Genomic DNA, 23,600 nt, shown 5'->3' with positions numbered 1-23,600 from the left:
AACAAAATCCAGCAATACGCTGTAGACAAGAAACACATTTAACTCAAAAAGAAATTCATAGACTGAAAGGAAAAGGATGGAAAATGGCTCTCCATGTGACAGGAACCCAGAAAAACGCAGGGGTAGCAATCTCATTTGCAGACAAAGTAGATTACAAACCAAAACTAATTAAGACAGAAAAAGATGGTCATTACATCCTTGTGCAGGGAACAATCCAAGAGGAAGAGATGACAATCCTAAATATATATGCACCAAATACGAATGCCTCCAGCTATACAAAACAAATATTAATGGACATGAAAAACCAAATAAACACTAATACAATTGTAGGGGGGGACCTCAATGCCTCACTATCACAAACAGACAGATCATCTAGACAAAAAATTAACAATGAAATTCTAGAATTGAACCAAGCTATTGAACAAATAGACTTAATAGATATTTACAAAGGGTTCCACCCCACAAAATCAGAATAAACATACTTTTCAGCTGCACAAAGGTCATTCTCCAAAATAGACCATGTCCTAGCTCACAGGACATGTCTAAGTCAATGTAAAAGAATTGAAATTACCCTCTGTATATTATCAGACCACAGTGCAATAAAATTGGAGATCAATAACATGAGAAACTGCAAAACTCCCACAAACACCTGGAAATTGACAACCAATGGGTGACAGAGGAAATTAAAGAAGAAATTAGACAGTTTCTACAAGTAAATGATGATGCCAGTACAACATTTAGGAATCTATGGGACACAATGAAAGCAGTTCTACACGGGAAATTCATAGCAGTGAATGCCCATATTAGGAAAACAGAGAGAACTCAGATAAATAATCTAATGCAGAACCTCAAAGTCCTAGAAAAAGAAGAGAATAACAAACCCAAAGCCCGCACAAGAGAGGAAATTGTAACGATCAGACCAGAAATCAATGCAATGGAGACTAAGAGAATGATACAAAAAATTAATGAATCAAAGAGTTGGTTTTTCAAAAGAATAAATAAAATCAATAAACCTTTAGCCAACCTTATCCAAAAAAGGAAAGAAAAGTCTCAAATCCATGCAATTAAGAACAAAAAAGGGGAAGTCACAATAAAACCAGCAGAAATCCAGAGGATCATCAGTACCTACCTCGAGAACCTGTACTCTAATAAAATGGAAAACACAGAAGAAATCGACAGATTCCTAGATACATATGAATTGCCAAAGTTAAATGAAGAAGATATAGAAAATCTAAACACCCCAATTACAATGAGTGAAATTGAAAATGTAATAAAAAATTTATCAACAAAGAAAAGCCCAGGTCCTGATAGCTTCACTGCTGAATTCTACAAGACTTTTAAAGAAGAACTAATGCCATTATTCTTTAAACTCATGAAGGAAATTGAAAGGGAAGCAAGGCTTCCAAACTCATTCCTGGAAGCAAGTGTGACTTTGATTCCAAAACCAGGGAAAGACCCAACCCAAAAAGAGAACTACAGGCCAATCTCCCTAATGAACAGAGATGCAAAAATCTTCAATAAGATACTGGCAAACAGAATACAGAGGGTCATCAAGAAGATCATACACCCTGACCAAGTCAGATTTATCCCAGGGATACAAGGATGGTTCAACATACGTAAATCAATAAATGTAATACACTATATTAACAGAGTCAAGGACAAAAACCATATGATCATCTCAATAGATGCAGAAGAGGCATTCAACAAAATCCAACACCCATTCATGATAAAAACCCTACAGAAAATTGGAATACAAGGTCTTTATCTCAACCTGATTAAGGCTATCTATGAAAAACCAACAGCCAACATCATACTAAATGGTCAAAAACTGAAAACTTTCACACTAAAATCAGGAACAAGACAAGGATGCCTGCTATCACCACTCCTATTCAATATAGTTCTGGAAACATTAGCCACAGCAATTACAAAAGAGAAAGAAATAAAAGGAATAAAGATAGGAAAGGAAGAAGTTAAACTGTCATTATTTGCTGATGATATGATACTTTACATAGAAGACCCAAAAAACTCTACCAAAAGACTTCTAGACTTAATTGACAGATTCAGTAGAGTAGCTGGATATAAGGTCAACATTCAAAAAACAATAGCCTTCTTATACACAAATAGCAGACTCATTGAGAGAGAAATTAGGGAAACAATTCCTTTTACAATAGCATCCAAAAAAATGAAATATCTAGGAATCAATCTAACAAAGGAAGCAAAAGACCTCTATGCTGGAAACTACAGCACCCTGAAAAATGGCCATACTTCCAAAACTGCTATATAGATTTAATGAAATGCTGATTGAAATTCCAACAATATACTTCACAGAGCTAGAGAAAGCAATCCAAAAATTCATTTGGAACCAGAAGAGACCTAAAATAGCAAAAACAATTCTGGGCAACAGAGACATGCCTGGGGGTATCACAATACCCAACTTGAAGCTATACTACAAAGCTACTGTGATAAAAGCAGCATGGTACTGGCAAAGAAACAGACCTGAGGATCAGTGGAATAGATTAGAGGATGCAAAAACAACTTCAGACATACTCGGCCACCTCATCTTTGACAAAGGAGCCAAGCACCCTCATTGGAGGAAAGATAGCCTATTGAATAAATGGTGTTGGAAAAACTGGATTTCAACCTGTCAGAGATTAAAACTAGACCCATATCTATCACCATGCACTAAACTGAGATCTAAGTGGATTAAAGATCTAAATATTAAGACAGAAACACTAAACTTGCTGGAAGTTAGGTAGAACTCTTGAAGATATTGGCATAGGAAAAGACTTTATGAACAAAACCTCAGTAGCACGGGAACTAGCAGAAAGAATCAACAACTGGGATTTCATCTTATTGAAAAGCTTCTGCACTGCAAGAGAAACCACCAACAGAGCTAACAGACAGCCTACAATGTGGAGAAAAAATTTTAGCAGCTGTAACTCAGACAAAGGGCTACTATCTAGAATATATAAAGAACTGAAAAAAAATCAGACCCCCCAAATTCAAAGACCCAATTCAAAAATGGGTATGTGAAATTAAATAAACATTTCTCAGATAAAGAAGTAAAAGCAGCAAATAAACATATGAAAAAATGTTCAACATCACTGGTCATTCAAGAGATGCAGATGAAAACAGTATTGAGATTCCACCTCACCCCAGAAAGAATGGCTGCTATCAAGAAATCAACCAATAACAAATGCCGGCAGGGGTGTGGAGAGAAAGGAACCCTTCTCCATTGTTGGTGGGAGTGCAGGCTGGTGCAACCACTATGAAAATCAGTGTGGAGATACCTCAAAGAACTAGGGCTGGAGGTCCCATTTGACCCAGCTATTCCCCTGCTGGGTATTTTCCCAAAAGAATTAAAAGAATCATACCATAGAGATATATGTGTACCCATGTTTATTGCGGCACAGTTTGTAATAGCTAAAGCTTGGAAACAGCCCAAGTGTCCATCAACTGGAAACTGGATAAAGAAGATGTGGGGTTTTTTTATAAAATGGAGTACTACTCAGCCATAAAGAACGAGAACCTAGAGTCATTTATAGCTAAATGGATGCATATTGAGGCCATACTCTTAAGTGAAATAAATAAGACACACATGTGTAAATACCGAATAGTTTCTGTAGTGTGAGAAACTGAGGGTGTAAATAAGGACAAAAAGGTTTAATAACTAATAATTGATACTTTGAAGTAGGAAAAGGTCCAAAGGGGTAGGGGTGGTGGGAGGGGAAGGGGAAAGGAAAGAATGGAAAAGAAAAATTATGAGAAAAGAAAAAAAAATGGAAATAAAGCATGTAAATAGGGAAGGGTTTAGGGGTTAAGGGCACACAGGTAATGCGGAAAAAATAAGAACCAAGATACATCATGTACAGGTACAAGCACCCAAAGATAAATGTAAATGTATTGTATACCTAAAATGTACCAATAAAAGAATTTAAGAAAAAAAATATTCCATATCATCTCAAAAGGTGGACCAATGAGTAGCGATTATGATAATTTGGATTTTTTACTCAACACACACACAGCTATGTTTTGCTAAAGAGCCTTTTGAAAAGTTTACTTTAAATATATCTAAGATTCTCTGTGTAATTTCATTTACTATTCAGTCAATACTTTCTTCATAAATAGTTCAGAAGAAAAATTCAACACAGTCCTTGCTGAATTTTCATAAATTCTTAATTACTAAGATTCAAAATAATGAGGCCTTATTGTACACTGCTTAAGAAAGATTTTTAAATGCTTTAATCTCTTTCTTCCTGTTTTTATTTCTTAATCCCATGCCTTGGCCCACCCCATCGTGTGCCCTCAACTCCCACTGAAGCAGAGAGCACATCAAAAACCCACATGAAAATGTAAATTTGAAAAATAAATATGCTTGGTTGGTTTTAAAAGAGTAAGAATTAACATTTAAAGCAATGATAATTTACCCTGATCTGTAATTTTGAGCTCCTGTGCTGAAATTGCTCATTTGGAAAATACCAAGTGCTTGGGTTTCATTTGTAATCTTTTTCCTGCATATACCCAGCACAAAAAGGAGTTGTAATGACTGGCTGAGTCACTGCTGCCATTTCCCCGAAGCGTGTGCTCCAAATGTCAATAGCATTTTCTATGGTACAGTGAGGACTATTCCAAACTAGCCTGCTTACACTACGGGGTGAGTGTGAAACAGTACAGAACATGGAATGTGTTCAAAGGACAGCACCATCTTCCTCCATACTCTGTTCCTCCAGTGGTCAAATTGTAATACTAGAGATCATTTTGACTTTGCAAATTATTCTTCTTGCCTACTCTCATTAGTAGTCTCACCTGATTATAAATGAAAAATTTTAAATTTATAGGAAGTTTGGAGATGCTTTTGGTAATATCCCAATAAAATGATGTCTACCCTTGTTGAAATTATACTTAGATTATAGATTCATACTACATGTGCTACATGTCTGTAGCAAAACTACAGACATGATATATATAATATTAGATATATGAGTACTCTAAAAGACCAATACATGGAAAACCTGTGTGCTACTCTTTGGTTCATACTTTAGATATACTGTTCATTCCAATTTCTCAAACTATAACTCTAAATAGTTTACCCAAAATGCAAGCATTGGAACTTCTCTCTTTTTTCCCATTCAACATAGATCCAGAGTGTTACTTGTTAATAGCTGTCTGATATAAGTTAACTAAGAAGGAACCAGGAATACTTGTCAAATTTAGTGGAGAAAGGGAAAGAATTCGCAAAGCCTTAATATGATTGAACTTTTTTATAATGCTGTGAAAAAGGGATAAGTACTATATCTTTGTTATACTGTCTTTGTTGGGTTTCCATAGAGTTATTTTATTTAGGAGACATAATTTACCTTGTTGAGTAGTCATATCCAGGTACGGATGAGCTACGTTTTATTTTATTTTCTATTTACTTATTTGCTTGTTTGTTTATTTGGTTTTTTTGATACAGGGTCTCGCTATGTACTTCAGGCTGGCCTTAAACTCACTATGTAGTCCAGGCTGGCCTTGAACTCATGGCAGTCCTCCTGCCTCAGCCTCCTGAGTTCTGGGATTGCAGGCCCAGGCCACCATGCCCAGTGGATGAGCTATGTTTTAATGGGGTTCTATCTTTATAAAAGTTATTTTGAATTCTGAAGAATGCTTATGTGAAAGATGAAAAAAATAAACTTCAACTGTAATAGGAAAAATTTTAGCCAGATATAAGGAAGAAGATCTTGGCATTCATGTCATAGATATTTTGGTAATGTGTGTCAATAAAAACAATTAAGTACTATAATTCAGCTGTGACTTCTTGGGTAGAGATTTAATATACACATAGCCTAATGTTCCCAAGTTGTAGAATCTTCTTTTTTAAGACAAAATGGAGGTGCCAACTGTCTGGAGGGTTAAGACTGAGTTGTGAATAAGCCTGCTTTCTCCAGCAGATAAAGTTCAAAGGGATCCAATGGACTGTGAATAGAAAGTCAGTAGAATCTTTAACACCTACAGAAAGATTTTTTAAAGAAAAAAAATCATTGTGGCTGTTTTTTCCTTCCTTTAGGATTTTCCATCCTACAAGCAATTATGGAAGCAGCAGTGCAAAACAACTGGCAAGTGACAGCGAGGTCTGTGGGAAACATAAAGGATGTCCAAGAATTCAGGCGCATCATTGAAGAAATGGACAGAAGGCAAGAAAAGCGATACTTGATTGACTGCGAAGTTGAAAGGATTAACACAATTTTGGAACAGGTACATTTAACATTTATTCCAGCCCCCATCCAACGTGTTAAATCATCATCCTGAAGCAGTTCCCATGTCTGCTAATAAATTAAATAGCCAACAGTCTAAACATGCCAACAGTTTTTGTAGTGTCTCTAATCCTTTTTTCCTCCTCAATGACTGCAGCAAAAGAAAGGGAAAGCAAGAAGAGAAAATCTAAGCTGTTAAAAATTATATACCATGATTAATCTGAAAGTTTCTACAATCTAATGCTACCTACCAGATAAACACACATTTCTGTTTTGTTTTGTTTTGTTTTTTTGGTCCAGGGATCAAACTTGGGTCCTTGTGCTTGCATAACAGGCGGTGAAACCACTTAGCTAAATCCCCAGCCCTCACACATCTCTGTTTAATAGATAAGATGGGTGACTATTTCAAAACAAAAGGAATCCTCGTTCTTTTTCATAACTTCTTCCCACCAAGAACAGACAAAGGATCAGGCAGAACTGAAGGGTAGGTTTTTGGTTTTTCATTGCTGGAATATGTACTATTCCCAGATTCTTCCAGAAATCACCAGACATTCTTAATGAGTATGTGTAAGCAGACTGCCAGGGCAGTAATGACCAAGGTTGGATTCTGTATATTATTTTTGGAGAAAGAGACAGAGAGAGAGAGAAAGAGAGAGACAGAGAGAAAGAGAGACAGAGAAAGAGGGAGAATGTATATAAGTTAAGATCTTTATAAAGCATAATATGACATATGAGAAAAAATGTTTTGGTTTTAAAAGTGTGAACGAAGTAAAAGAAAAAAAGAGTAAGACTTGAGGGAAAAATACAATTCAGTGGGCCAAAAAGTATTCATTATTAGCTTGCATATTTAAATATAAGACTAAAAAATATTAGTAGAAATGTTTCACCCTAAGCTAGATAGATACTGTATTTGAGGTAGAGTCAAATTGAAATGCAGTGAAAGTTTATTATTTTCTACAGAAGTCTCAATTTCCCAGTTAATAACAGAGTGTCCATGCTGCCATAAACAAAACTGTAAGGGAAACATTTCCATTCTAATTCAATCCCAGTGTACCTGGGGGCCAAAACAGCTTCAGAATCAAAATTATAGTGAGAAGCCATTGCCTGGGAGAGCTGGTTTATAGCAAATTCAATATTAATAATTTCTCAGTTATGCCCTCATAAGAAGAGAATGCAAAAATAACAGGGAAGGGAAGAGAATGGGGAAAGGGGAAGGGAGGGAAGGAGGGAAGAGAGAAGAACGGAAGGAAGGGGGAAGGAGGGAGGGAAGGGAAATTGCTGACTCTGCATGGTAGAAATATAAAGCTACCCCCTGTTTATAACAGCATACTTCTAGTGAATCACAGCTCACAGAAAATCTAGAGCACTAGCCTCATCAAATCAAGTTTCCCAACTAACATTCTCTGGAGCTACACAAATGATTCACCCTCCCTCTGCCTCCTGTCCCCCAAAAAACTGCCTTCGGTTTTCTTAGATCTTGAAAGTGAAGAATCAGGTCAGTGATGTTGGTGTATGTACTGCATGACCTCTAAAATTTTATACCAAAATAGCCTTTTAGTGGGTGACCTACTTAATGGCCCAAAGCAGAGGAATATCCTCCTTGTTGTACTTTGTTTTCCTTCCTTTGTATTAGATATGGATTCTTGAATATCTTATATTCTATTAAGTATTTGTGGTTTTATAGGACATTACACTGTAGTCTTGGAATTTTCAGCTGTGTATAAGACAAAAAGTGGTGGGAAGAGCTCTAAATTCTATATAGCTGTGAGACCCTGGCCTTAAATATTTATGCCTCAGTTTTCTCATCTACGTAATGAAGAAAATAAAATTTGCTCTACCTCAAATGGTATGCATAACTCCTCTAAAAGTCAAAAAAATGACATAGTACATCATTATTACTACATACTTTCAAGAATATTAAACAGACATTATTCAAAAATTCTCCTCTTTTCATGTCTCAGTCCTCTATCTTCTTTTGTTCTATATGTATATTCACAGTATCCCTCAAAATACTTTCTATATAATTTTATTCTTTTAAAAAAATTATAATAAAACTATCAACTCATGATTGTTTTCTCTTCCATTTAAGGAGCTCTTCCCAGGCCATAAGTTTTATGAGCTAGAGTTCAGGTTTATCTTGTTCACTGTTATAAAACTATGTATTGGGCACATAGGGATGGATGGATGGATGGATGCATGGATGGATGGATGGATGGATGGGTAGGTGGATAGGTGGATGGACACTGACCAACCACATTTCATTAAGTTCCAATGAAATTTTGCTGTTTCTGTAAAGAGACCAAAAAAGGGACTAAAGCCACATGATATGGTTGTTAAAGTATGCTTTTTCAATAGTTGAAAATAGTGGCCCTCTGATTAAGCCTATTGCAATATTTTGAATTTGTCATAATTTACTTCCTACATAAAATAAATTTCTCATTAAACACATTATCTAAACTAATAACTTTACCATGTTATTTCTTTAGAGGACACTTTTTTAAATCAATTAAATGCTAAGATACAGATGTGTCATGTTTCTCATAGGTTTTTAATCATTATTCTGACAAACTTATAATTCACAATACAGATTTTGGTTAGAATGGTAACACTTAAAACTCAATCAATGTCAAATCCTCTCAAGAGATACCCTTATTCTCCAAATGTTTTGAACTTTATTTGAGGCTATTTTCATAGAAGGAAGTTTCTATAGTCCCTCATAAAATGCTGCTTCATACCACTATCTGAGGGAAAAGAATCTGTTACACCTCTAAAGTTATTCTCAATAATCAGATTCTGGTATGAAGTTTATATTGTATTTCATATCCAATGGGTGTTAATGAAAATACCTCAGTGTGCTGTAATTTTTCAAATGTAAGCAGGTCTTCAATATAGTTGGATAAAACATGATCTCCATATTTTGTGATATGTTATTTTCTCCAGTGAATGTTCAAACACTTAAAATAAATCAAAACTCTTCTAACATTTCTTCCAAAGCTCTTTTTTAAACTGAGCCCTTTATATAACAGTAGAAGAAAAGACTCAATTAGTTACTATTATGTATTTAATATCTCTCTTTAACAGTTAACCTATGAGGGAGGAATTCCATATTTACAGCTATAAGAATTAACATAGAAAAGGACAGAGCTAGAAATGAAGCCATAAGGGGTTGTTGAGGCTCAGAGAATATTTAGAAACTCTAGATCCTGAATCCAAGAATTAAGAGCATGTTGTAAGTTTAAGCCTACTAGGGTGAATGAGCCATTGACCCAACTCACTGTGGCTTTTCCCATTAATGTATTATGTTCGTACAAATCTCACCACTGGTGGTCAGCTGCCTTAACTCAATGACCAATCTAAACATTAACTTTTGAAAAATTTGCTTCTCAGATAATTATCTGGTCATGACTGGATATCTCCTGCCCCCAGTAACATACATGTATGGACAGCTTTTGTCTATTTGGCAAGGCAGTATAGCAGAGAATTTCAGAGCATGGATTCTGGAGCCAGTTTGCATGGCTTGTCACTTATTAGTCATGTAACCAGGAACAAGTTACTTATTTTTCTTTGCCTCCATTTCCTTGTAGTAAAATGGGAATGAAAAAAGTACCTAAATCAATTAATTCAGAAAATTTCAGATACATTGTGTTTGTACAGTGCTTTGATGCTAAAACAAAGTATTTTCACATAAACTATCTCATTTGAACATCACTATGGGAGGCAGGTAGGGCAGATTATCCTGAATTTACAGGTGATGAATTGAGGATTGCAGACATTTAGATGACTTGACCAAATGTGGCTATCTACTCAATCCTACTTAGTGGCAAAGCAAAGACAAAACTCATCTTTGCACTCTTGATTCAGTGCTATTACCCATACAATGCACCGCCTCCCTTAATTTCTAAGTTACTCATTAAATAAATGTTCAACCAGTGCCAAACCTTGGATCTGGCCTGTGCATCAGGTTATATCTTAAAACAATTGCAAAGCAATTAGAGATGATCCAAAGAAGAGCAGCAAAAACAAAAACAAAAAATATAAAAGCATTAGAAAATAGGGCCTGTGAGGCAAGGCTAAATAAGTTAGGGTTGTTTATCCTAGAGAAAGAGAGCCAAGAGACAGTTTAATCACCATCCTTAAGTATAAAGAGTTATTATAAAGAGGTTACTGATCAACTGTTCTGGGTGCCTACGGACAATACCGACCACATGAGCTTAAGTAGACTAAAGAGACAGTCTGCACTAGTACCAACTCCTTATAAAGGGGAGAGGAAACAGGAAGAAAGGGGAATTTCACCAGTTCAGGCTCTGTGAAGGTAAGGCCATACTAGATTAGTAAAAATCAGATCTAGAAGAACTTTTAGATTGTTTTAAGAATATACAAAATTCCAGGTTAATTCTGTGTGTTGACAAGGAAAGATCCTGACAAAAGGTTTATTTTAGTGAATAGAAAAGGAAATTGTCATTGAGGAATTGATTCTTCTGAGGACCCTTCAGAGACACCAAAATCTGTGAGTGCTCAAGTCCCTTTTACAAAACTGCATACAATTTGCCTACAACCTATGCATATGCTCCTTAAAGTTTAAATCATTTCTAGATTATTTATAATATCTAATGCTATGTATATAGTTATTATACTATATTTTTAGGGAATAATGACAAAGCAGAATCTGCATGTGTTTGGCAGATGCAATTATTAAAATATTTTTAATCTTTAATTAATTGAATCCATGGATGTAGAACTAGAAGATACAGAAAATTAACTACCTTTCCTAATTTGTCTATCCATTACATATGCAAAAGATTGCCCCCTTAAAGAGATTTAAACATCTCCTGATCAGCCTTTATCATGCTTTTATTTTTTCCATAGATAATTCAAAGGTAAATCTCAAGCTATATCATCTGCCTAAATTACAGCATGTGCTAAATGGGGCCCAAACTGATACATTCCAATATTTTATCCAGGAAAATTATAGAACGTATGGTTTCTCCTGGAGCTATTCCAGGCCAAAGTCACCTCATCATAGATCTTGTGGAAGATAGAGCTTCTTACAGACAGAATCCTTAAGCAGGTCCATCCCTTAGGTCCCTTTCACTTGAGGAACACTGGCTATCACTTCAAAGTCAGTAGCTTTAAGAAGTGAAATACTCAAATTAGTAAATCAGGTTTCTAAAGATAACAACTTAAGCAAGGTGAACAATATTAGGAAGCCTTTCAAATTTATAAAGCTGTAACACCAAGAAAATAGTGCTCAATGCAAAATATCTCTAGTAGTTATCATTAGAGCACATTGCCAATAGCCAGACCTAGGAAAACAAAGCAAAAAATTGTAGAACTATATACCTGCTCTCTGCCTCAACCTCTGCTAGCAGATACTAGCACTGTACAGTTCCCCTCCATTTTTAAATCCCCCCTTGTCCCAGTCTTTATTCTCAATGTTCCCTATAAAACATGAAATTTTGTCAATCCGTAAAACAGTTTGGATTAGCATTCCTTTTGGCAATATGTTGTTTGTGGTATAGTTACATAAACATAAGCATGGGAAACAAATTACCATGACTGCAAAACCTAGTTCCTTCACTTCTCTGTTATGTGACCTTGGGGAAAGTGACTTTGTTTGGGGGAGGATCATTTTTTCATCTTAAAAGACTATTCCACTACCTTCATTGCATGAGTGTGGTGAGGATCACATTAGATCACATGTGGAGAGCACTTAGAACAGTGCGTGGTGCCCAGTAGGCACTCAACATTCAGGAACCGTAGTGATTTGCTCATAAGTGATGAGTTGATCAAGAATGGTGTCCCCACCATGGATGGTGGCACACACCTGTAATACCAGTACTCTGAGAGGCTGAGAGAGGAGGATCATAAGCTGCAGCCCAGCTCGGGCAACTTGGTGACTTAGGGAGACACTGTCTAAGTATGCCTAAAATGTACCCATAAATGTTTCACTATAAAAAAATAAAATAAAAAGGGATGAGGATCTAGCTTAGTGTGAAGGTCCTTTGTTCAATCCCCAATACTATAAGAATGTGGTACCCTGACAGATTTTCCAAGACATCACTACAATCTTTGATCATATGACCTCAGGTTCACCAATATGAGTTTAGTATGCTCAAAGGCTTGTTTTTATCTCAAATGTAACATTGTAAGACCGAGGGCCTTACCAAACGCTCCGAGGAGCTGACTGCAGCGACAAACACCCGGGAAGGAACACACCGGACAAGTTAGAAAATAAAACAGACCTTTATTAGTCTGGCCAGATGGCACTCCCAAAGCAAAATAGCTTAGAGAGACAACTGGCCCAGAGTCCGAGGCTGTTTTATAGGGGGTTGAGGGGGAGTTTAACATGTAGATGTACGTAAAAAAGGAACAAAGGTTAGTGGTCGACTGTCATGTACTGATGGTCAGCAGACACACACAGTAATGGTCACGACCATATGGTCATGACCGTCACGTACTGATGGTCGGCAGACACATTGATGGATTGTTCTACCGACAGTGGGCCCGGGAACATTCGTTCTCCAGACAAACAAGGGGTTGAGTAATTTACTTAGGAACTTTGTTTTGCTACAGATTTTATCTATTATCCCAGAACTAACAAGCACGTTTTAACCACTAATTTTTAAATACAATAGAGGCTAGGGGAGTAATTGAATTTGGAATCATACAGTCCCACATTCCCCACTGATTTTCTGTAATCTAAGTAATCTTACGCATAAATGTAGGCATCCATTGTATACCACAGCATGATAATAATAAGCATATACATATGATTATAATGGCAATGAATAGCTGTCTTAACCATTGTAAATTGGGCAGCCATTTAGTTAGCCATTTAAACAGATCTCTGCCATCCTCATCATGTACTTTTTGAGCCAGATCTTCTAATTGTTCTATCTCTTCCTTAATCTTTGGACCATTATCGGTTAGATTGAAGCAACACATATTTTTAATTTTCTCGCAACCCTGGTGATGGAAGAACAATAAATAGTCTATTGCAGCTCTATTATCCAAGATCGCCTGTCTCTGTTCTTGTAGCTCTTGGTTAATTAATGCCAAGGCTGATGAAGTAGCATTTAATCCTTTGACCACCTTGCATGCTAATTTTCATACTGCCTTCTCAGCATGGACTCCTATAGAAGGCAAGGCAACAAAAGATGCTATCATAGTTATTACTTCAGCATCTGTTAACAGACCTACATCACCATTGCATCCTGGCACAGTGTAAGGTGACCAACGTTTAGTTCTATTAGGTACAATCAAATCAGTTTTATCTGGCAATACTACAGCTAGACGACTCAAGCAGCAAAGAGTCTCGGTTAAATTTGCTGGGATATAGTTGAAGGTTTCTCCTTCACAGGTGTAAAACCATCCTATTGGCAGGGAGATATGGCAATTGTTATATACAATTTTTTGTTTTACATGGCAGGGCATTTCTTTTAATTGTTTCATTTTCAGACATTTAGTTGTACATCCTTCATATACAGCACATTCAGTCTTATTTGACATGATCACTTTAGGTGTATATAATTTGACAGCATTTTTTAGGCTTATGACATGTGACAGGTCCCCAATTATAACTATCTATATAAGTAAGTTTCTTTCCTGGAATATCCTTAAACAGGGTATAGGGCCATATTAACTCTAAAGGGGTGCATATCAGGATAAGACAACTTCCCAATACATAATGGAAATTCACATCAACACTTAAACAGAATTCAGAGAGATTAAGCGAGTTTGCCAATTGAACCCATATATTTTTTGTGTGATCTAGTCCTCCTGAGGGCAATACTGTCAATGTCCTAGAAAATATTATCATGAAGGCGAAGCATTTCCAACCCGCTCCAATCTTAGCTTTTGGCCGCCCGGTTCGCTGATAATCTTCCATTTGTCCTTTTTGATGTCCGCGGGGGGTCCTGGTTTTAGATGGTTGCGATGTATCCAGGCAGAATGTTCAGCCACCTTTACCGCCAAAGGAGTTGACAGGACAACAGGAACTGGTCCTTTCCAGCAAGGTTCCAGGGTTTTGGAATCAAACCTGCGAATAAAAACCAAATCTCCCGGCTTATAGGGTAAAGGTTGTAAAGGTTTTTCATTTGGACTAGTCATTCTCTTTCATAATGTCTCATGTAGCTCTGACTGAAGCTGATGAACTGCTTTTAAGGATTTAAGGAGGCGAAGGTGGGAAAACTTTTCCTTTAATTCTACATCTATTAATGGAATGATTGGGGGAGATTGCCCATAAATAATCTGGAAGGGGGACAGATTGAGGGGAGGCTTGGGAGTACACCTTATTCGGAGGAGGGAAAAAGGGAGAAGTTCTACCCAACCTAGTTCAGTCTCCAAGCATAATTTAGTCAGAATCTCCTTTAAAGTCCTATTTGTTCTTTCTACCTGTCCTGAACTTTGAGGCCTATAGGCACAGTGTAGGTTCCACTTTATTCCAAGAATATTACTAATTAATTTAGATATCTTAGCCGTAAAGGCTGGACCATTGTCGGACCCCAGAGCTAAGGGCAAACCAAAACAGGGAACTATTTCTGTCAGGAGCTTTTTAACTGTTACTTCAGCTGTCTCCCTCTTAGTGGGGTATGTTTCTACCCATCCTGAAAACATATTCACAAAAACTAGCAGGTATTTGTACCCATACATGCCAGGCTTCATTTCAGTAAAGTCCAATTCCCAATGTTCTCCTGGAGTTAGTCCTCTGTGTCGGACCACAGGGGGCCCAGTTACCTGATTAGCATTTACCTTGAGGCAGGTGGGGCATCGTCTCACCATGTCCTGGGCCTTTTGGGCTAATCCCTCACTGACGAAATGAGGTTGCAGGGCAGCCATCATCCTTTTCTCACTGAGGTGGGTGGACTTGTGTAGTTCTCGCAGGAATGTATCTGCTACAGCGGCTGGGAGCACCACCTTTCCATCTTTAGTCGTCCACCATCCATGTTCTCCTCGAGTCCAACATTTCCTGTTCATTTCTTTTATTTCTTTATCTGTGTATTCCGGTTTCTCTGGGAGCACCAGCGTGGGAAGCAGAACCATTTGTCTCCCCACTGATTTTTGGGCAGCTTGTTTGGCTGCCTGGTCAGCAGCATTATTACCAATCGTTTTGGGGCTAAGCCCCTTCTGGTACCAAGGCAATGGATGATGGCGACCTCTCGAGGTAACCAGATTGCTTGTAGCAATGCCAATATCTCAGTCTTATTTTTGATTTCTTTTCCTTCAGAGGTCAACAGTCCTCTATTTTGATAAATTTCCCCGTGTACATGGGCAGTGGCAAAAGCATAACGGCTATCAGTGAATATATTTATCCTTTTTCCTTTTCCCAATTCCAGAGCCTTGGTCAAGGCAATCAGCTCATCTCTCTGAGCTGGAGTCCCTTTAGGTAGCCCCTGTTCCCATTTTACCTGTTGGTCCTGGTTGACTACCGCCGCTCCAGCATATCGTACACCATCCCGAATGAAACTGCACCCATCAGTATAGAAAGTTATCTCTGCGTGGGGGAGGGCTTGGTCCGTTAGGTCTGGATGCCCTCCCCTCAAATTTTCAAGAGTCTCGAGACAATCATGGATGGGCAATTGTTCATCAGATTCTGGAGTAGAGTAGCTGGATTGAGGCTAGCAGTGGTGGCAAACTTAATGCGTGGCTGTTCTAACAAGAGTCCTTGATATTGTAACAGTCTGGCATTAGACAGCCATTTGCTAGGTGAGCTATTCAACAAGGGCTCAATGGCATGGGGAGTGATCAAAGTTAAATCCTGTCCAAAGGTCAATTTGTCAGCCTCTCGGGTTAAAACAGCTGCTGCTGCTACTGTCCTCAAAAAAGTAGGCCACCCTCGGGCCACTGGGTCGAGCCTTTTTGAGAGATATGCCACAGGCCACTTCCATGGCCCCAAAAGCTGAGTAATCACTCCCTTAGCTACCTCATTTTTCTCTGCCACATACAGGGTAAAGGGTTTGTTCAAGTCTGGCAATGCCAGGGCTGGTGCCAACGCAAGTGCAGTCTTAAGCATTTGGAATGCCTGCTGGCAAGCCTCAGTCCATTTGAGGGGTGTATTTCCTCCTGCTGTGGCCTCATGTAGGGGTTTGGCAATCTCAGCAAAGCCAGGAATCCAAATCCTGCAATAGCCAACTGCCCCTAGGAACTCTCACACCTGTTTCTTTGAGACTGGCTTCGGAATCTGGAGAATTGCAGATACTCTTGATTCTGCCAGCCTCCTCTTTCCCTTTTCAAGAATATAGCCCAAGTAGGTTACCTTGGTCCAGCAGAGCTGAGCCTTCTTCCAGGACACCCGATATCCCAGTTCCTGGAGGGCTTCCAGGAGGCCCTCAGTGGCTGCAATGCATTCATTATGGGTCGAAGTTGTCACCAGGAGGTCATCAACATACTGAAGAATAGTCACCTGGGGAAACATTTTTCTTACCTCTTGCAGATCTTTGCTGAGAGCTTCCCCGAACAGAGTGGGGGAGTTTTTGAATCCCTGCGGCAACCAGGTCCATGTCAGTTGTCCAGTAGTTCCAGTGTCTGGGTCAGTCCATTCAAAGGCAAAGAGGGGCTGGCTCACAGGTGCTAGAGGCAGACTGAAAAATGCATCCTTGAGGTCTAATACCGAGTACCACACATGATCAGGAGGGATGAGACTCAACAGAGTATACGGGTTTGGTACCGTTGAGTAAACAGTCTCCACCCGGCTGTTTATTTCCCACAAATCCTGTACCGGTCTGAAGTCTGAGGTGCCAGGCTTCCTCACAGGAAGCAGGGGTGTATTCCATGTTGACTGGCAAGGGACCAGGATACTGGCTTCCTGGAGTCAGTGGATGTGTTTGGATATCCCCACTTTGGCCTCCAGTCGGAGGGGGTACTGACGTACACGGGCGGGGGTGGCAGAGGCCAGCAATTGAACCACCACAGGAGCATGGTGTTTGGCCAGACCGGGTGGATTTGTTTCAGCCCATACTCGGGGAACCTTTTTCTTCAGATAGTCCCATTTTTGTTCAGGAGGTTCTGAGCCCTCCTTTAACAATTTGAATTCATTTTCAAGGGGAACTGTTACCATAATGGCAGAGGGTGGGTTAAATTTGAAAGTCCCTCCCTCAGGCTCAAAGGAAATAACAGCCCCCAATTTTTGTAGCAGATCTCTCCCTAGCAGCGGGTATGGGCATTCCGGGATAACTAAAAAAGTATGAGTAACAGTGCCTTTTCCCAGATTTACAGTTCTTTTAGTGGTCCAAGGATAAGAGGCCGACTTCCTTGTGGCCCCAGTGATGGAGGACTTTAGTGGAGAAAGAGTGCCAAGGGGGGTCTTCAAGACAGAATGGGTCTCACCAGTGTCCACAAGGAATTGGACATCTGTTCCCCCTATTTCTAAAGTTACCGTAGGCTCATTGGGGTCAAGCAGCCATGAGCCCTGGCCCCGTCAATCCTCTTCTTCCACTAAGAGAACCCCATCTCTTTCCTTTTTAGTCTCCTTTTGTCTCTTTCTTTTTAACTTTTCACAATCCTTTTTATAATGGCCCTTCTCCTTGCAATATGCACATTGGTCCTTTTCTAGTGAGGGCCATATTTTATTTTTATCTTCCTTTTTGTTTTTTCCTTCCTTCTGGACAAAACCTCCATCTGCCAAGGCAGCAATGTTTGCCTTTCCTATCTGTTTGGCCATTCAATCCTCAAAAGGATCTCTGCTGTTAAACACCTTCATTGCCACACTCATCAACTTTTCTCTATTTTCTCCCTCAAACCCCTCCATTCGCTGCAATTTCTTTCTAATATCTGGGGCCGACTGAGTAACAAAAGCCAAATTAATTGCCTGTCGATTTGCAGGGGCATCTGGGTCAATTGGAGTATACGTACGGTATGCTTCCAATAGACGCTCCAGAAAGGCAGAAGGGGATTCCTCAGTCCCTTGAAGGACCTCGCTTACCTTACTCAGATTGGTAGGCTTTGGAGCGGCTCCCCTCAAGCCGCCTAGGAGATGCTGACAGTAGTTGTGGAGAGCTTCTCTCCTGCCCGAGGAATTAGCTTGCCACGGGGGACAGGTGGATGGAAGTTGCGCCTCAATACAGGCCTGCTGTTGTTCATCGAGTGGGCCCTCTGATCCTCCTAACACTGATTTTATGGCCAGTCCTCGAATTCTTTCTCTTTCTTCGGAGGTAAAAAGGGCTTGGAGAAGTTGCTGGCAATCATCCCAGGTTGGGTCATGGGCATGAAAAACAGATTCTAGGAGGGAGATCAAAGCCTGGGTTTTTTCTGAAAAAGGGGGATTTTGATGTTTCCAATTATACAAATCACTGGTAGAGAAAGGGATATAGACATAATGACCCTGTTCTATTTCCCTAAGAGGCAGAAGAGGAACTGAATTAGTCCCTTCAGTGGGAGCCCTGCTGGGACCATAAGCAGCTCCTGTTTGTGTGTGAGAAGGGGAGGTTACAGAATCTGGAGATTTTTCTTCTTCAGGAAGAGGAGGATAGAAGGGGTTCTGAGATCTAGGGCGGATTTTATCAGAGGAGGATGATGGCTCCACATAAGGTGGAGGTCTTATTTCAAGATCTAAGGGGTCAGGATCTTGCGAGAGCACCGGCTTGGGAGCTCGGGCTTTTGCCTCTCAGGGTTTACTTGGGGCCATAACCAAAATGCAAGAGCTTGTTTGTAGGGAACAATGCTGCAACCAAGCTGGAGGCTCCTGACAAGCCTGAACCCAGATATTTATATATGGGAACTGATCAAGATGGCTAGGGTGTCCAGTGACCTTTTTCCATACCACCTGTCAGAGGCTCGGATCAAAGGAGCCCTCTGCTGGCCATCCAACTCCAAAGGCCGGCCACTCCAATTGATACGGAGTGAAGTTTTCCCCGAGAAAATTTAACCCCATATTCGTCCTCCTGCTCGGGGGAAAAAGCCAATTTAAAATTAGTGAGAAAACAATCCAACGGAGTATTCTTGGAGCTGGATCCTCCCATCTCTGCCCTTGACGGTTTGGGAAAGAAGTAAACACAAAACGGACAGGACATTAACATATGACGAACAAGACAAACGGGCGCCACAACAGAACTGAAACTAAATCTTCCCTTGTTCCTCGTCAGGAACCTTGGGGTTAGAGGAAGCTTACCGGCTCATCAGCCACCTCACTCCTAACAACAAATGGTTGCAACCAGCCAAAAACTTACCTCCGGAGGTTTTTCTGAGGTCTGTGCCTATGAGTCTCCTGCTGGATCCCACCACAGAGTCTCGGCTGAACCGGGGTTCCTTACCCGGAGATCTCACTGGGGCCTCCAAAATGTAAGACCGAGGGCCTTACCAAACACTCCGAGGAGCTGACTGCAGCGACGAACACCCAGGAAGTAACACACCGGACAAGTTGGAAAATAAAACAGACCTTTATTAGTCTGGCCAGATGGCACTCCCAAAGCAAAATAGCTTAGAGAGACAACTGGCCCAGAGTCCGAGGCTGTTTTATAGGGGGTTGAGGGGGAGTTTAACATGTAGATGTACGAAAAAAAAGGAACAAAGGTTAGTGGTCGACTGTCATGTACTGATGGTCAACAGACACACACAGTAATGGTCACGACCATATGGTCATGACTGTCACGTACTGATGGTCGGCAGACACATTGATGGATTGTTCTACCGACAGTGGGCCCAAGAACATTCTTTCTCCGGACAAACAAGGGGTTGAGTAATTTACTTAGGAACTTTGTTTTGCTACAGATTTTATCTATTATCCCAGAACTAACAAGCACATTTTAACCATTAATTTTTAAATACAATAGAGGCTAGGGGAGTAATTGAATTTGGAATCATACAGTCCCACAACATTGGGTAATATATGTTGATTAATCAGTTCAAACACCATTTGAGGTTTAACTAGATACTTCAGCATCACTTAAAATAATTAGTCACTGCAACTTGAGCCACATATACTACTGAGCATTTTTAATAGCAAATGTGTATTACTATGTTCCAGATACTATTTTAAGTAATGTGTGTGAGCATATACACACAAAAATCTCATGTTAGACTTAATAAGATAGGTGGAATAGAAGTATAATCTCCATTTCAGAGATGAGAAATTGAGACTTAGAGTTCATACAGCTAGTATGTGGTGAAGCTGGAATTTGAACCCAGGTACTCTGATTCCAGATGCTGTTCATCATTGAACTAATCAGCATTGCACCTGACAGTTTTTCAATTGGAGTTGATTCGATCACAAGTTATAAGAGATAAGCATCCTGATTAGGCCTGGGGCAGCTTTGTTTACACAACAATGTTTCACAGGTATTTCCTCCACTTAATGAGGAGCTATGGCTCCATTAACACAGATAATTGAAAATATGCCCCTTAAGCCTACCCTTTAGTGGAGAGCACATTTGTGACAAATAGATTTTTTTTTACTTTTGGTGCCCAAACAATCTGACTATGGAATGGGCCCCACAAGAATAGGACTAAATTGTGAGGAGAGCCTTGGTCTGAGTGATCCGTATGGCCATTAGCTTGTTCTTCTGTGTGTTTTTCTTTTCAGGTTAGGAACAACGACCTCCACTGTCTTATCAAAAGTTTCCCTAGGGTTTCCCATTTCCTCTTTTCCTTTCTAGGGAGTAACCTAAATGTAACTGGTAATGTCTAGCAGATACAGCTTCCATTTACCCCAATAGCCCCCCAAAACCAAGCATAAAATAAAACTTGTCATAGAGGAGCATAAATGTCGATGGTATAAGTCTTTTGGGTGAGTGCTTATCTTTTCTGGGTTTCTCCCTTCCACCAGTACTGCCTTTAGACCCTAATCAGTGTAGAGGATGCCTTCATATCCATTTTTCAGAGGACTGCTCATACCACAAATGCTGAAACGCAAAAACGCTCTCTCTTCTTGATCTTAAGACTAATCTTTTTTGGAAGGTTACTAGTAGGGTGAGCATCAAGGGGATGGGGGAAAAGGACACAGGAGCCAAACTGGGCACCCCAGATTAGAGCGCACAGGCACAAGTAGTCTGGCAGGGTGGGAGATAGGGCAGGGTAAGGCAGTGAAGGAGAAAATAACAATTTATGCTATAGCAAATGAAAACAAAATGACTAATTTTGCTTACATCTGGCATCCTCAAAGAAATAGAGGGTTTGGGCAGTTAAGTTACTCCAAAAAACTGTAGTCCCTTTATCTTCACTATTTGAATGATATGGTTTTGGAAGGCATGAAGAATTGCTCAGGAAATGCAAGTCATATGAGTGAGTGTTAGGTAAGAGGAACATATTGGCTTCTTGGAGAACTTGGTAGATTCACTTCATCTTATCTTTATATGTGTCCAGTCTCCAAGAAGTCTGAGCCATGGGACTAACCTCCACTCTGCCCTGCCCTGCCCCAACAGATTTGTGTACCACACTGATAGTAGGGCTGGCCTTGTAGGGAGCATGATTCTATTACCTTCTAGATTTATTTCAGGGGTGTGGGCTGCAGTGTCCTGGTAGATACATAGGCCAGGTCAAGGCATACCTTGTTGTAGGATTTAAACATTTAGATATGGTATGTAGACCTCCACTTCTACTCTTGCTGTAGGCCCCAAAAATATTAGGAGTGAAGTTACTCCTACTCACCCCTATCTTTTATGGCCTAAAAACCTGAATACCTCTTTCACAGTTTTCAGTTTATTCCTGAGAAGTACGTTTGCCTGAATTTTCTAGTCATATTCAATGTAAATGTATCTCTTCCACTCACCTCTCATGATATTTGTGATTGAGGTAGGGTTGAAGAAGATATTTTTTCACAGTAATGAAATCTCTTCCCAACTGATTTAAATGCTATAGAGAATTAAGTTCCTGGTAAAAACTGGGCTAGAGAGTGATGTTCCCATTACTCCTTTGGAAGATTTTATTAGAACTGCTCTGACCTGTCAGGAGTAGGTGCAGGCTACTCTCAGGGAACGTTCCTGATACGCTCATTTCTTTTGCCTTATTCCATAGCCATTCCCTTTCACCCCATCCGACTTTGAAAAATAGAAGATGATTGGGGGGCATGATTGCAATAAATTAAAGATCTGGAAGGACATGAATAAGGAAGAAAATTACTCAACCCCCCCCCCACAGCCGCAGCTTACACTAAAGCATTATATGTAGTCAGACTCTTTTCAATGTGACAGTTGAGCAAGAAAGATTATTCTTAGAATGTCAGTGTTTTGCTAGAGGCCTACTTTCAAAGGTGTTGGTGGTCTCTCTAGAGGGAGACCTGGAACCCTGGAAAGCACCAACTTTTAAAGAAAGAAAAGGAGACAGCCTGGGGGATGAACAGCAGTTTAATTCCTCTGGCACTATTTGACAATCACAAAGGAAAGAAGCAAGGCTTTTATACATGTAGGAAAGCAGCTTTGTTATTCTGGCTATCATCTTTCTGATTTTAACCTCTGGTGACAAATGACTTTAAGTGACTCATAAAAGCTACAGGTGAATTCTCAAGTCCCCTGTTTCTGTTCACCAATCCCGTACATCAAAGAGCACACCACAGCCCTCTTCTTATCAGATAGTATCAAGAGAGCAGGACGACTTTAGCCAAAATCAAGCCCACTGGCCCACCACAAACATCACAGATGTACATAGTGAGTCGTATCTTTCTTACCACCCATAGAGTCATTGGATTGCTTGGATTGCGGTCCTCTGATACCAGAAAATGGTAAATAAGAAAACTAGGAAAACCTGTTTTTCTCCCGTGAGATTTTTACAAGGTCTCTTAAAGTTTTCTGGCATTCTTTTAACAAACAGGCTGGTGGAATTTCCCAGAAATGACTTAATTTTCTTAGTTAACAAACTTATTGTGATCTATTCTTATGACTAGATAGCTGAATTCTACCATTTCCCACACAAAGGTATGATTATAAGCTGAGAGTTAAATGCTCTTCTACCACCACATTACAATAGTTCAGGGCTTCATGTGTAGGTCTGTGTCCTTCATGACATTCAAGTTGTAGAATGGGATGGAAACAAGAAGAGGCAGCACAACTATACAGAACCCTCTGAAACCAAAGTAGGGTATCATTTCTTTACAAGCTCATATCTACACAGGAAGTGGTTGAAAAGTTCTTCCAAATCTTGAAAAGACAGACCACCATGCCCAGCACAGAGAAGGCATCCGGGTCAAAGTGCTACAGCTCCCAGTGCAGAGTAGGAGGCTTCTGGGCCAACCTGCCACTGCTCCCAGCAGAGAGGAGGTGAGCCATGCAGGCACCAGCAGCAAACCACACCCCACCCCTTCAAAATGAGAAGACACATAAAGAAGCCTCAGAACTAGACTTCCAGATCACCTACAGCAACCCCAAAGGGAAATGAGAAGGAACATTCTGATACTCAACAACCTGGACTCCCTGAACAAGCAACAAAAGAGAATCTGGAAAA

General features: G+C 39.8%; 1 protein-coding gene across 4 annotated transcripts in view; it reads left to right on the top strand.

Moving 5' to 3' along the window:
• The window catches only part of Gria3 (glutamate ionotropic receptor AMPA type subunit 3), a 356,081-nt gene that overhangs the window by 155,207 nt on the left and 177,274 nt on the right, over window positions 1-23,600 (top strand). For all 4 annotated transcript variants that reach the window (XR_015446824.1, XM_004860012.3, XM_004860014.3 and 1 more), the window contains exon 4: window positions 6,047-6,234. Coding sequence is in view for 3 of the 4 variants with exons in the window: in XM_004860012.3 (XP_004860069.1) it covers window positions 6,047-6,234 (188 nt within the window). In the remaining variant the exon portion in view is untranslated. The remainder of the gene's footprint in view (window positions 1-6,046; window positions 6,235-23,600) is intronic.

Source organism: Heterocephalus glaber, unplaced genomic scaffold (assembly GCF_053883595.1).
Source record: "Heterocephalus glaber isolate CG9 unplaced genomic scaffold, H.glaber_assembly_v1.0 deba00001729, whole genome shotgun sequence".
Lineage (NCBI taxonomy): Eukaryota > Metazoa > Chordata > Mammalia > Rodentia > Bathyergidae > Heterocephalus > Heterocephalus glaber.
The sequence above is the reverse complement of the archived record's forward strand: the minus strand, read 5'-3'. Positions and strand labels throughout refer to the sequence as shown.